This window comes from Mirounga angustirostris, unplaced genomic scaffold, assembly GCF_029215605.1.
Source record: "Mirounga angustirostris isolate CCGP_5_RB_7025 unplaced genomic scaffold, mMirAng1.0.hap1 SCAF_10, whole genome shotgun sequence".
Lineage (NCBI taxonomy): Eukaryota > Metazoa > Chordata > Mammalia > Carnivora > Phocidae > Mirounga > Mirounga angustirostris.
In genome coordinates, this window is record NW_026991718.1 from 107,821,161 (window position 1) to 107,833,182 (window position 12,022).

Consider the following 12,022-nt stretch of genomic DNA (forward strand, 5'->3'; position numbering starts at 1 on the left):
TTCACATTTGAAAAAAATCCTAAATCATCAGAATAGCTAATTTAATAAACCAAAGGAAACATTAGTAAAACAAACCAGTGTTTTATTTTTCCAGTCATGTTTGGTCATTTCCTGCACGCACTCTCAGGGGAGGCCACGGGTCAGACGGGCGCCCTGGTGGGCGTCCCCACCTCCTGTCGCCTTTGCCTCTCTCCGGTGCCAGATCCCCCTCTCCCTTCAGTAGAAACTTGGTTCACCTGCTGCTTGCTCCAGAACCTCCTGCCTTCCAGGACATGGTGGGACAGGACATGTTCTCCCCTTGGGGATGAGGGTGGCCCAGGTGGAGGGCAGCAGTGCAGCTCTGGAACGGGAGGCTGATGGGGATGGAAGGTGGGCTCCGAGGTCCCCGGGGATGGCTTGACCTGTGGAAATATGTTAGAAATCATGGTTAGGTGATTTAGGTCAGTCATCTTTATAGTTAAATAAACATCCAACGCTGGCCTGGGGAAGTAAGCGTCCTATGTGGTTTCTAGGAATCAAACACCTTTTGGATTGGCTTGCAAAACACTGCTCTTGTACCAATTTGTTTCTCTGCCCGTCCCTGCACCAGTCTCTTTGGGGCTGGGACCCACATCTGCCCAGGGCCCAGGCAATTGAACTGGACAGTGGCCTGGACGCTTTCCCCCTGCCCCGGCATTCAGGGCAGGGCTAGCGTGTTGCCCGTCGGACCGCGGTGGTGTCTGCCGGGTGCCCACCCCAAGCAGCTGCGAGGCTCTGCTCCCATCCGGGCAGTCTCCAGGGGCATTAGGGCCACATCCTTGCTCTCTCCTGAACCACACTACCTTTCCCAGAGCACTGCACTGTTCATACCTTGGCCAAGGCCACTGTCTCTAGTGCCCGGCAGCAGCCACATACTGGTCTGCCTGCCTCTGTTCCTGTCACCGTGCCCTTTACCGCACCTCGCCCTTTCAGTCCCATTGCTGGCAGAGCGGCCATCCACAGGGCACGTCTGGTCGTGGCCCGCCTGTGCTTGCCACTGCTTCATGGCTCCCTGCTGGGGGCCTTGTGTCCAGTCAGAATTCCTGAGCCCGGCACCTGCTCCAGGTGGCGCTCCTTGGGCGGGGGTGGGGTGGGGGGGCAGGACTGCATCTCCATGGCCTGGGCACAGCAGGTGCTCAGACAGTTCATCGAATGAATATTGAGCCTTTGCCTAGGCTGGGAAGCATTTGCATCTTATGGTACTTATTGTGAGTGTGTGTGTGGAATAAGTCCGAAAAGGCATGGAGATTGATAAATCCTGCCCAAATCTCCTGTTTGGTGCGGGTATATGAATTTAAAAAAATCATTGAGGTGAAATTCACACAAATGGTTAACAAAATTAACCATTTTAAAGTGAACGATTCAGAGACATTTCACACGTTCACAGTGTTGTGCACCCATCACCGCTGCCTAATTCCAAAACCTTTTCATCCCCCTGAAGGAACCCCCTTCCCCACGGAGAAGTTGTTCATTTGGCCATGAGTGCAGATGAAGGGGGTTTTTAGCCAGGATAGGACTTTGAATCAGGTCTGGGTTTCTTTGATGACTTAGTAACTGAGCGTTGTTGTTGTAAGAGAGTTCATCCTGAGTGTGTGTACGTCTTGGCATCTCTGTGGGCTGAGCACTGCTATGATAGGACTTGGAGCGTGGCTCTGATAGTTAGAGTTTCCTGTTGTGGACTTGAACTTGGCTGGGAAGGTATATCTTGCTGGCAGCTGGTTTTACGGGCAAACAAATGTCCCAAACCTAGATAGCTTGTGTAAAAACCCATCTTGTGACTTAAGAGGTAGTTCTAGAAATAAATATTTGAAGTTCCATAAGAAAACGCTGCCCTGTAAAAATTATGTACTAGTTAGTGCAGATCTCTGGCATTCTTTAAAGTAGCCTCATACTTGGGTTAGTAATCTGTATAAGAAGTTTAATTTTTCACTGCCTGATTTTTTCAACTGTTTAAAAAAGAAGGGATTGAAATGTCTTTGGACCTCCATGCTGCTTATTAGATCTTTAGTCTTCATAATTTCTTCCCTGTTATAAAAAAGTAGTTGTCCTCATTATAGGAAATTCCAAAATATATAAAGGGAAAAAGGTGAAAATGGCCCCACTGATTAAAGACAACCATGATTAATATTTTGGTGGACATCTTTTTTATTGTTCATTTAAAAAAAGCAGCATACAAATAACACACAAATACATGCCGATTATAAAAGACCTCAATGTTAAAGAAGGATTGGGAGTAAAAATGAAAGGTGTGCCCATCATTACTCCTTGTCCGTAGGGTAGCCTTCCTGTTTTTGGTTTGGGGCCTTTCTGCATCCTTTCCCAAGTGTTTAAGACAAGAGAGGTTATTAAGATTTTTTTTTAAGCCTAATTAGGATAATTCTAGGCTTACTGTTTTGTGACTTTTTTAAGAAACAGTATTTTTTGGAGTTCTTTCCTTGTCAGTACGTTAGTTTTATTTTTTCTTTTTTAATTCTTTTCAATAGCATTATATTTGAAATGGATATATCTCACAATGTTCATCTTTATTTTTCCCCATTGGTTGTAATGTCTTTTTTTTTTTGGATGAACATTTAGGTTGTTTCCAGAGATTCAGCATTTTAAATATCAGTCATCAGTCTTGAATGCACATACCATTTGCATGGATATTTCTGGAGGATAAGTTTCTGTGAGTGCAATTGGTGGATCCAAAAAATGCCTGTTTTGTTCTGGTGCTAAATTACCTTCCACAAAGGCCAGTCCACCAAGAATGTAATCTCTCTGATAACTCAGAGTAGCTTTTTCCGCACACCCTGGTCAACACTAGATTCATCTTTTGAAATATCCCCCTAATTTATGTTAAAAAATGAGAATTTTTATTTCTGTAATTTTAAATGAGGTTGGACAGCTAATCATGTGTTTTAGATATTTAAATTTTTTCCTGTGAGTTGTAGCTTCCTGTCACTTGCCCATTTCCTGTGGATTGTTTTATTGATTTGCAGGTATTCTTTACCAACTACTGATACCGACCTTGGTGGGCTATAGACCTTGCGCTCGACCATCTCTTACTCTGTCACTCATCTTTTACTTCTCTTTAGTATACTTTACAATACCAGATGCTAAACTTTTTATGTACTTTGTCTTTTTTTCTCTGTATTTTAAAAATATAGTTGTGCTGCTATTCATGCATAGTTATTTATTTTTTTTAAAGATTTTATTTATTTATTTATCTGAGACAGAGAGAATGAGAGAGACAGAGAGCATATGAGAGGGGGGAGGGTCAGAGGACGAAGCAGACTCCCTGCCGAGCAGGGAGCCCGATGCGGGACTCGATCCCGAGACTCCAGGATCATGACCTGAGCCACCCAGGCGCCCCATGCATAGTTATTTTTCAGGATTAATTTTTCAAGATGGATTCCTAGAAATGGAGCCATTTGACTACAAGAGTAAAAATGTTTTGATTCTTGCTACAGGCTTCCAGGACCTAAGATCACTCCATGCGCCTCACCAGGGCAGGCATGAGGGATGGGGATGAATTCTGGTCCTTACTTTGAGGGCCCAGAAGCTAGATTTTGTCGGCAGGAAGAGCCCCCACACCTGTCCAGTGCCACACGTTACCGCCTGTCTGCGCCTGCGCCGGCAGGCTGGTTTGCATAGTAACCACGGTGAGAAACGTCAGCACGTCAGCACGTCAGCACGTTAGGTGATCAGCAGTGCGCGAGTTGCATCTCCGGGGGACGCCGCTCAGAATCGTCATCACGCGGTGACTTGGGAAGGGATCTCGACCAAGGCAGCTCAGGATGCTTCCCGCCGCCCAGAGAAGCAGCTGCGCCCTCTTGGCCTCGGAGGGCGTTGCGGGCCCCGCTCCCCGGGCTTTCTGTGGGTGCTCCGTCCGGCCTCCGCCTGTGGGACCCGCGGGGCGTTTCTCTCCCCCCGTCAGAGACACACGGTCGCTGATGCAGTGCACACGTGTCCGGCGTTTGCTTTAGGAAAACTGGAAACTTGGCTGATTTGGTAGGCGAAAAACACACAGCTGGTGTCTGTTACGAGCATTACAAAAGGCGTCTGAGGAGAATGTTTCCATTCCATTTTATGAAGTGACAGCGGTGTGCGGTGAAACAACCTATAAGTGAAGTGTTTTTCTGCAGGTGGTGATAAATGGAGGTGCCACGTCCAGCGGTGAACAGGACAATGAAGACACGGAGCTCATGGCAATCTACACGACGGAGAATGGCATCGCAGAAAAGGTACCCCCGTGCCCCAGCCTCCTCCCTGTGTCCTAGGCCCGGTACAGGGCGTGGCTGTCCTTCCTGGGGGCTCGTCTCTACCCTTCCGAGTGGGTGTGTTCTCTTCATAATGGAAATAGAAGGGATGAGGAGGAGTGGAAGTGGCTTAATTGGTAATTGTCTTGATGGCAGTTAAGGTGAGACCCATATCAGTCCTTATTTTTAAAGGCCTCATCCAGGATGCTGAGGGAGGTGGTTCAGAATGTGAGTCTGGACTCAGGTCTGCATGCTAATGTGACCCAGATCCCAAGAGGGTTACTTTTTTTTTTTTTTTTAAGATTTTATTTATTTATTTGAGACAGAGAGAATGAGATACAGAGAGCATGAGAGGGGGGAGGGTCAGAGGGAGAAGCAGACTCCCCGCCGAGCAGGGAGCCCGATGCGGGACTCGATCCCGGGACCCCAGGATCATGACCTGAGCTGAAGGCAGTCTCCCAACCAACTGAGCCACCCAGGCGCCCCCAAGAGGGTTACTTAAGCTCTCTGGGTATCAGGTGCCTCATCGCCAAAATGGGAATAAAAATGTCAGCATCTGTCTGTTCAGTTTGTTAGGATTAAATGAAATAGTAACATAGGTGGTTATTAGTTTCGTGCCTGGGGTGCCTGGGTGGCTCAGTTGGTTAAACCGTTAAACGTCTGCCTTCAGCTCAGGTCATGATCCTGGAGTCCAGGGATCAAGTCCCACATCGGGCTCTCTGCTCAGCAGGGAGTCTCCTTCTCCCTCTGTCCCTCACCCCACTCTCGTGCTCTCTCTCTCTCTCTCACTCTCTCTCTCAAATAAATAAATAAAATCTTTAAAAAAAAGTTAGTATCGTGCCTGGTACAGACTCCGTTGCGGTAAAAGAGAATAAGAGAAGCCAGTGTAGACTATGACAATGAACAGAGTGATGGAAATCACATGCTGAGGCGGGGAGGATCTTTTTTTTTTTTTTTTTTTGCCTCATCCGGTCTCCTTGAGGTCAGTCTGTGTGACCTTATTCATGGAGGCCAGGAGAGGCCTGCCCAAAGAGGATCCAGATGTCTTGATTTCTTTTTTTACTTTGGGTCGGTCACTGTGCTTAATACATGAAAAGTTTGACTATAGGGTATTTTCAGATTGCATGGCAGCTCTAAGACATCTCAATTTCATTTGAGTTTTACTTTGTAGACTCTTATTTTTTTATTTTTTATATTTTTAGGGAGAGGAGGGCGGGGCGGAGGGAGAGGGAGAGAGAGGATCCTAAGCAGGCTCCATGCCCAGTGCGGAGCCTGACTCAGGGCTCGATCCCACGATCCCGAGATCATGACTTGAGCTGAAATCAAGAGTCAGATGCGTAAAAGACTGAACCACCCAGGCCACCCTAATTTGGTAGACTTTTAAAGCACATTTTTTATTTTCACTGTGAAAATTTACTAATTTAATCAGTTTCTATAATGAAGCATTATATTCTAGAACTGTATTGTACTTTTTTAAGGTAAGCTCTACACCTACTGTGGGGCTTGAACTCACAACCCTGAGATCAAGAGGTGCATGCTCTACTGACTGAGCCAGCCAGGTGCCCCTGGATTGTACTTTAGATAGTGTACACTTAATATTCTAGATAGTGTTCACTTAATATTCTAGAAACAGACCACTAGAAAGTTGATACATGCAAATATAGTACCCAGGTTGGGTATTAACACCATAAGTTTACAGTGTAATCACTAAAATGATAAAGAAAAAGGAGATTATATTGAAATTCTGGAAAAATCAAATTTTTGTGTCTGTGTAGTTTTTTTTTCCATTTTTGGCTATCTTGACCAATATTGCTTTTTGGTCAAGCTATTATAAATTTCGTCAAGCTATTATAAATCTTATGGAGGCTAATTAAGTTCATGCTGAGATGTTAAAATTCCTGTGGTCTTGGATTCTAAGGTGCTCCTCAGAGTGCAAGAATTCAAGTAGGCACTGTTGACATGTTGACTGATGTCTACGTCAGCCGCGGAGACACAGCCCACAGAGCAGGATCTGGGCAGGGAGCCACCACCTGGCCTGCTTGGGTCTCAGCATCCAAGTGATACATCTTGTAGCAGAGTGCTTCTGAATTCACAGACTCGTTAGGCTGGATCCAATTTTCATGTACTGGGCCCTTAGTCTGAGTTTTCAGGGTATAAGCTGTCATGATTTTGGACTTCCTCCTCCATTATCTAGGAAATGATGGTCATCTTTTGAAATGAATAGCAAAAAGCATTAATATTCAGGGCTTTTTAACATCTCTAACAGTACCTTCTACTGGTGCTAGTGAACTGTGGGCAGAAAAAAATGTTTAGCACATTTATGCTAGACATTTATTTGCCTGTTTGAAAATCTTTTTCACTGTCTAAACTTTGATACATTAGTATTTCCTTGAATACTAGTGAGATAGGATATCTTCCTGTTTCGCTGGCTGCTTTTCTTATTTTATGAAATGACAGGTTTTGGGAGAACAGCTACCATGTGTTGAACGGTGCTAATGGTCCAGACCTTGGGCTCTATGATTCAAGCAACAGGTCACATTTAGCTCTCACCACAACCCAGTTAGAAAGGTGCTACCACTATTCCTGTTTTAGAGAAAAAGAAGATGAAATTTAGGTCCCCTGCTGTCTTGAATTTGTGCAAACAAAACTTCAGAGGATGCTGCCCTTTGGGATCTTGCCTCTTTGAGGGCATGGAAAGGCTGTCTCTGAACACTTCATCGTGAATTAACTAACACTGGGACCTTGCAGGAGAGACAGGAGGAGTGGGGGCCAGAGAGATCACCCCATGTGATCTCCATATTCATGTTTGTTTTCCTAATTATAGTGAGCTATTAGTTGTCATATATTCACGTATTTTATACAAGACTTGACTTCTGGTGTCTCTTAATACTTTTGAGCTCCTTATGGTAAATGCAGGTTAATATGGTGTTAGCTACAAGATACCCATCTTGGAATGTGCTCAAAGGGATTTATTCCTGAAAGGACCTGAAGGATAATGCCTTGAATCACGAACCATGAATCTGTAAGATAGCATTGGGACCCATGCCCAGTATGTTCTGAACTTGACCTCGTTATTACTGGGATTCTTCTGTGAGGGATGTTGAAGGAATTGAACTTTGTTTATAGTGAGGGTATTTAGAACAAGAATGAAGTAACTACAAGTAAATGGTTTAGATGTTCCCATTCAAATATCAGCATTTTGTTGCTTTACACCTTCCCCGCAAAATGTGTTTACAGGAGCATGTGAAGTGATTGCAGTGGTATTGGGCAAATCACTATTAATCACAGTTTCAGAAAGTCAGTTTCTGGTAATTTCTAAAGAGCGACCCTGTCCTTCTGGGAGGCCGTGTAACATGGTGGCAAATGCAGCCTTTGTGGACAGCCTGTCCAACTCCTGGGCAACTCACTCAGCCCTTCAGAGTCTCTACCTCCTCATCTGTAAAATGGGGTTATTACAACATGTAACTTCCCAGGGCCCTTGCACAGAGGACAGGGGAATGTAAAATAGCACAAGGTTTTTAGGAAGCAGAGATTGCCAAAATGTGAAAATAGTCACAAGTGAACTAGTTATAATGTGTACCCACTTGGCATATCCCTCCCACCTGGCTTGGCACTGGGGTCTTTTGCTGCCCATTGTTTCAACAGCTGTGCAGTTGCAACTGTCACCAAGTTTGTTAAATAGAAGATAAACTTATTTTCATAATGTTGAGATTTATTTTTAAAATTAAAGACCTTTTTAAACTTTGAATCCTTGTGGATTCTCTTTAAAATTAAGGTACCGGCAGTTCTTGAAAAAGGAAGTTCCCTTGGAATAGATTAGACAAAAATACAGCATTGGTAATTTTTGAAGCTGGAGAGAGGTATGAGGTGGGCATTCCGTATTTCCACCTTTGTATATGTTTGGAAAATTGTGTAGTACAAAGGTAAGAGAATAATTGAGTCCTACCTTATTGTTGCTACTCTTTGATTCTTTGGTATTGATTGTGGCTGTGAAGAAATCAGGCCAGTCTTGTTTTCTTCTTTTTATCAGCATCTTGATCTTTTTGCCTGTTTTTTGGATTCTTTATTTTTGATATTCAGTAACTTTACTTAGATATGTTTTGATGTTGACCATTCTGGGCCAGTGTTTTCTGTCACCTGGAGTATTTAGCATTAAAAATCCTTTTACTTTAGGAAAGCTGTCTTGAATTCTATTTTTTTGTTGTTGTTTCAGTCTATTCTTTCTGTTTTCTTATTTGAGGGCTCTAATGAGACATATTTTGGATCTCCTTTGCCTGCCTTCTTCAGCTATCATTTCTCTCTAATCCTTTTTTCTCTTACATTTTTTTTTTTAAGATTTTATTTATTTATTTGACAGAGAGAGACACAGTGAGAGAGGGAACACAAGCAGGGGGAGTGGGAGTGGGAGAAGCAGGCCTTCTGCTGAGCAGAGAGCCTGATGAGGGGCTCGATCCCAGAACCCTGAGATCATGACCTGAGCCGAAGGCAGATACCTAATGACTGAGCCACCCAGGTGCCCCTCTCTTACATTGTTTGATTTCTTTTTTTTTTCCACTTCCAGCCTGTGCCCCTTACTCTGTTATTCATGTCTGTTTTCTCCTGTGCTCTTACCACTTCCACTTCTTATTCCTTTTAAAAAAAATTCTGTCCAGATTCTGTCAACATGTTTTATTTCCCTTTGTTCTTAAATTTGTTTTAAGGTCTTTTTTTGAAAAAAATATTTGAGAGAGACAGAGATTGCAAGAGAGAGCACAAGTGGAACGGGGGGCAGAGAAGCAGGCTCCCTGCTGAGGAGGGAGCCTGATGCGGGACTCCATCCCAGGACCCCTGGATCATGACCTGAGCTAAAGGCAGATGCTTAACCAACTGAGCCACCCAGGCGCCCTAAAGTCTTTCTTAATACAGTTGATTGTTTTATTGAGTTTTCAAAATACCCGAGTCTGAGCAACATTGGTGGTATCATGGCTGCCTTCCAAAATATCTGAATAGTTTTTAATTAATTGAGTAGTTGGTGGGTCTTTCTAATTTGCAAACATGGGATAGTTCTTGGAAATTTTTTTATTTCTTCAATTCCTATATTATGTTTTCCTTGTTCTATTCTGACTTTTAAAAGCTTATTCTTTTTTTTGAAGATTCATTTAAGAGAGAGATTATGTGTGAGTGGAGGGGGTAGAGGGAGAGGGACAGAGCATCTCAAGCAGATTCGGTGCTAAGCCTGAAGCCCAGTGCAGGACAAATCCCACAACCCATGAGATCGTGACCTGAACTGAAACCAAGAGTCAGATGCTCAACTGACTGAGCCACCCAGGCGCCCCTAGACACACTTCTTTTTCTTTTTTTTAAAGATTTTATTTATTTATTTGACAGAGACAGCGAGAGAGGGAACACAAGCAGGGGGAGTGGGAGAAGCAGGCCTCCCGCTGAGCAGGGAGCCCGATGCAGGACTCGATCCCAGGACCCTGGGATCATGACCTGAGCCGAAGGCAGATGCCTAACGACTGAGCCATCCAGGCGCCCCACCTAGACACATTCTTAAGAGTAGGATATTCCGTGGGGCACCTGGGTGGCTCAGTCAGCTGAACATCTGACTCTTGGTTTCCGTTCAGGTCATGATCTCAGGGTCCTGTGATCGAGCCCCGAGTCGGGCTCCACTCCATGCTCTCCCTCCCCCCTGCGCTCTTCTTCCCTGCTTGCTTGCTTGCTTTCTCTCCCCCTTCCTATTTCTCTCAAATAAACAAATTAAAAAAAAAAAAAAAATTAAAAAAAAAATTAAAAAAAAAAAAAAAGCAGGCTATTCCAAGGATTGTCTACCAATCCAGGTTGTCTACCAATTGCCAGGCAAGGACCAAGCCATTTTTTGAAATGTGTGGGGGCTTGGACAACCCAGGCCTGCTGAGTTAATCCTTTCCTGCACATTAGCACATACCATACTTTTCACACACATGTGCTTTCTCTACCACCCCTGCCAACAGATTTTTAAAAGGCATATGCAATCCATTTTAACTCTGAATGCAAATCTGCCAGTATCTGTTGTTTAGAATGGAAGACAAAATTCTCTGAAAGGTCACCCTCAGTTCTTGTTTGGATTAGCTCAAATGTCAACTTACATCAGACATTTATTTACCTTTAGGCTTTGAAAGGTGAGGCTTAATTGTACCATTTCTTTTGTTCAAGGGTATTTGGCCCCCCAAATCCCCGTCTGCCTCTGCACGGGAAATTGATTGACAAACAGGGAGTCAGTGTCTTTCTGCGGACCATATCCATGGACAAGAGGGCACAAGTCGGGCTAGATATAGTCAGAAGGTCATCACCCTTTTTTGTGGAACATCTTTGACTTTTGTTTCCTGTTAGGCACTTTTTTTAATTTTTTTTAAAGATTTTATTTATTTATTTGAGAGAGAGAGAATGAGAGAGAGCAAGCACATGAGAGGGGGGAGGGTCAGAGGGAGGAGCAGACTCCCTGCCGAGCAGGGAGCCCGATGCGGGACTCGATCCCGGGACTCCAGGATCATGACCTGAGCCGAAGGCAGTTGCTTAACCAACTGAGCCACCCGGGTGCCCCTGTTAGGCACTTTTTTAAGTTACGAAAGACTTAAAAAAAAAAAATGCCCATCTTGGATTCTAAGAAATTGTTCATAGAGTTTTAGAACCCAGAGCAGTTTTGAGGGTATGTGGGAGAACTTGAGGTTACCTTGAGTATTCTGTTTAGCTGAGAAGTAATGCAGACATTGACTGAAAATATCTAAACTATAACCTAAAGTGTCCAGTCTTTGTGAAGATTTTGGCTCAAAAAGCATGCAACACTTAATATTTTTAAAAGTCTGTAGTAATGGTGGGGGGAGGGAAGAGAAGGGAGGAAAAAAAACCCCACTGGTCCCCTAAACTATAAATATATCTTTAGTCTGTTTTTAAACAAAATTGGAATCCTCATATCTGTCCTTTTGAATTTTGCTCTTTTCACTCACCATGTGTCTAAGCAGAAGTGTTTTGATAGGAAGGTGTAGGACTTTTTTTTTTTTAAAGTACAAAGATCTTTCTCCTTGCAGAGATGGGTTAGAGTAGAAGGGTCAGATTAGTGCTCTCTGTTTGAAAGTGGTTAGCATTTTATAACGTTTTTTCCTTTGGGGCACCACTCAAGGACTACTCATGCCAAGGTATCACTTTGTGGGCTCAACCTGGGAGCATCACTCTCTACATAGGGGTTCCCCAGGCATGGAGAGAAACTGAGCAAGCTGGGTGCTCTTGGGGATGAGTCAATGATAAGGGATACTGAGCCCCCAAACTCTGAGGACAGATTGTCTCACTGTGTGTGTTGAGCATTGCATCAAAGGCAGCCAAGGCTTATTTTTACAAGAGACTGGCCACCACTTTATAAAGTTGTTTTTCTGTAACCGTGGCGTATATCGAGTGGAGTTTATTATTGGTCCTCGCTTTTATTAAACAATTCCTTTTCTCCCTGTCACTCACAGAGCTCTCTTGCCGAAACTTTGGATAGCACTGGCAGTCTAGACCCCCAGAGATCGGACATGATTTATACCATAGAAGACGTCCCTCCCTGGTACCTGTGCATATTTCTGGGGTTACAGGTAAGATGGTTCCCATAGGATGTAACCACCAGCAGACGTTCGACTTGTCTGTCTGGATTCTTTAAAAATTGAATTTTGATTTTTATTTATGGACAACTTTAAATTACTCTTTTAAGAATGGTGACTGGGACTCATTAGCATCCATTTCATAGTAGTGAAAGGAAAAAAAGAACAGGAGGA

General features: G+C 43.8%; 1 protein-coding gene across 6 annotated transcripts in view; it reads left to right on the top strand.

The window, feature by feature from the left end:
• Positions 1 to 12,022, top strand: part of SLC23A2 (solute carrier family 23 member 2) — a 146,330-nt gene that overhangs the window by 82,395 nt on the left and 51,913 nt on the right. For 5 of the 6 annotated variants that reach the window (XM_064572853.1, XM_064572851.1, XM_064572850.1 and 2 more), the window contains 2 exons: positions 4,143 to 4,241; positions 11,726 to 11,842. In XM_064572853.1, coding sequence (XP_064428923.1) covers positions 4,143 to 4,241; positions 11,726 to 11,842 — 216 coding nt within the window. Of the gene's footprint in view, positions 1 to 3,467; positions 4,009 to 4,142; positions 4,242 to 11,725; positions 11,843 to 12,022 lie in introns of all 6 variants that reach the window. The other variant, XM_064572855.1, reaches the window with a different exon arrangement.